This window comes from Colobus angolensis, unplaced genomic scaffold (assembly GCF_000951035.1).
Source record: "Colobus angolensis palliatus isolate OR3802 unplaced genomic scaffold, Cang.pa_1.0 Scaffold28, whole genome shotgun sequence".
Taxonomy (NCBI): domain Eukaryota; kingdom Metazoa; phylum Chordata; class Mammalia; order Primates; family Cercopithecidae; genus Colobus; species Colobus angolensis.
Window position 1 is genome coordinate 6,419,624 of NW_012116043.1, and position 1,721 is coordinate 6,421,344.

General features: G+C 50.1%; 1 protein-coding gene across 3 annotated transcripts in view; it reads left to right on the top strand.

The window, feature by feature from the left end:
- HPD (4-hydroxyphenylpyruvate dioxygenase) overlaps nucleotides 1–1,721 on the top strand; it is a 65,266-nt gene that overhangs the window by 53,307 nt on the left and 10,238 nt on the right. For all 3 annotated transcript variants that reach the window (XM_011948504.1, XM_011948506.1, XM_011948505.1), the window contains 2 exons: nucleotides 715–818; nucleotides 1,424–1,501. In XM_011948504.1, coding sequence (XP_011803894.1) covers nucleotides 715–818; nucleotides 1,424–1,501 — 182 coding nt within the window. The remainder of the gene's footprint in view (nucleotides 1–714; nucleotides 819–1,423; nucleotides 1,502–1,721) is intronic.

Below are 1,721 nucleotides of genomic sequence, written 5' to 3' on the forward strand. Positions count from 1 at the left end.
CTCAAAAAAAAAAAAAAAAAAAAAGATGGCTAAAGTGGCTGACAGAGCTCTTCAAGTATAATATTTTTGTTTTTTTTGTTTTTCGAGACAGAGTCTCACTCTGTCGCCCAGGCTGGAGTGCAGTGGCACGATCTCTGCTCACTGCAAGCTCCGCCTCCCGGGTTCACACCATTCTCCTATCTCAGCCTCCTGAGTAACTGGGACTACAGGCACCCGCCACCACGCCCGGCTAATTTTTTGTATTTTTAGTAGAGATGGGGTTTCATCATGTTTACCAGGATGATCTCGATCTCCTGACATCGTGATCTGCCGGCCTCCACCTCCCAAAGTGCTGGGATTACAGGCGCGAGCCACCGTGCCCGGCCACTCTTCAGTATAATTTAATCCAGTGCCCTCCTGCGTTCTTCATCTAGTTGACCTACTGAAATAAATGAAGTAGGTGCTTCATTGAGCACCTCCCCTGTGCCAGGCACTGAGCTTGGTGCTGGGTACACCACGATGAGCAAAATAGTGTCCCTGCCCTCAAATAAACTCTCAAACAAGTGATAGATTGCAGTTTATTTCAGAAAGGAGAAGTGACTTGCCCAAGATCACGCATCTGGTTAGGGTCAGATAGGGGTTGGAACCCAGGGCTACGTTAGCGCTATGAAATGTGCTCTGTCCTCGGCGGGGATGGGTACCCAGGGGCCGAGCCAGGCTGTTTTCCACTCGTAGTATGGGGACACGACACACACCCTGGTGGAGAAGATGAACTACACCGGCCAATTCTTGCCTGGATATGAGGCCCCAGTGTTCATGGACCCCCTACTTCCTAAACTGTGAGTGTCTCTCGGGGCAGAGGTGGGTGGAAAGCCCTGAGGTACTGTGAAAAGTAATGCCCCTTCCTCCGTGTCCACTGTGCATGTGTGTTGGGGCAGAATGGAGCTGGCTAGGAAATTCCTGGAAGTCCTTGGGGGTGCTTGAAGAGGTGGCATAGAGGCTGAGACCATGGCCTCTGCAACCAAACTTTCCTGGGTTCAAATCCCAGCTCTGTTCATAGCCATTTCGCCCTGGGCAAGTCGCTTCATCTCTCTAGACCTCAGTTTCTTCATCTGTAAAATGGGGACCGTAATAGTATATGAGTTGACAAAATAAAATGTCCAGCCCATAGTAAATGCTACATAAGTGTGAGACTGGGCGTGGTGGCTCACACGTATAATCGCAGCACTTTAGGAGTCTGAAGCAGGAGGTTCACTTGAGCTCCAGAGTTTTAGACCAACCTGGGCAACAAAAGAGTCTGTCTTTGTGTAGAGACTCCATCTCTACCAAAAAATAAAACTCCGAAAACAGAAGTGTGAGCTATTATTATTATTGAGGGGTCATGGAGAAGGGAGCAATCTGGGGGGGTAGCCACCTTCTCACCCCCATTTTCTTCCCTTCCCAGGCCCAAATGCAGTCTCGAGATTATTGACCACATTGTGGGAAACCAGCCTGATCAGGAGATGGTGTCCGCCTCCGAATGGTGAGACCCTGGCCCTCTCCCTCTGCGTGAAGATGACGGGTCCCCATGGTGGACTGGCCCACTCCCTGGTCCTTGCAGTAAAGTGGAAAATACAACTGGACGCAGTGGCTCACAACTGTAATCCCAGCATTCTAGGAAGCCGAGGTGGGAGGAGCACTTGAGGTCAGGAGTTCAACACCAGCCTGACCAATATGGAGAAACCCCGTCTCTTTTTTTTTTT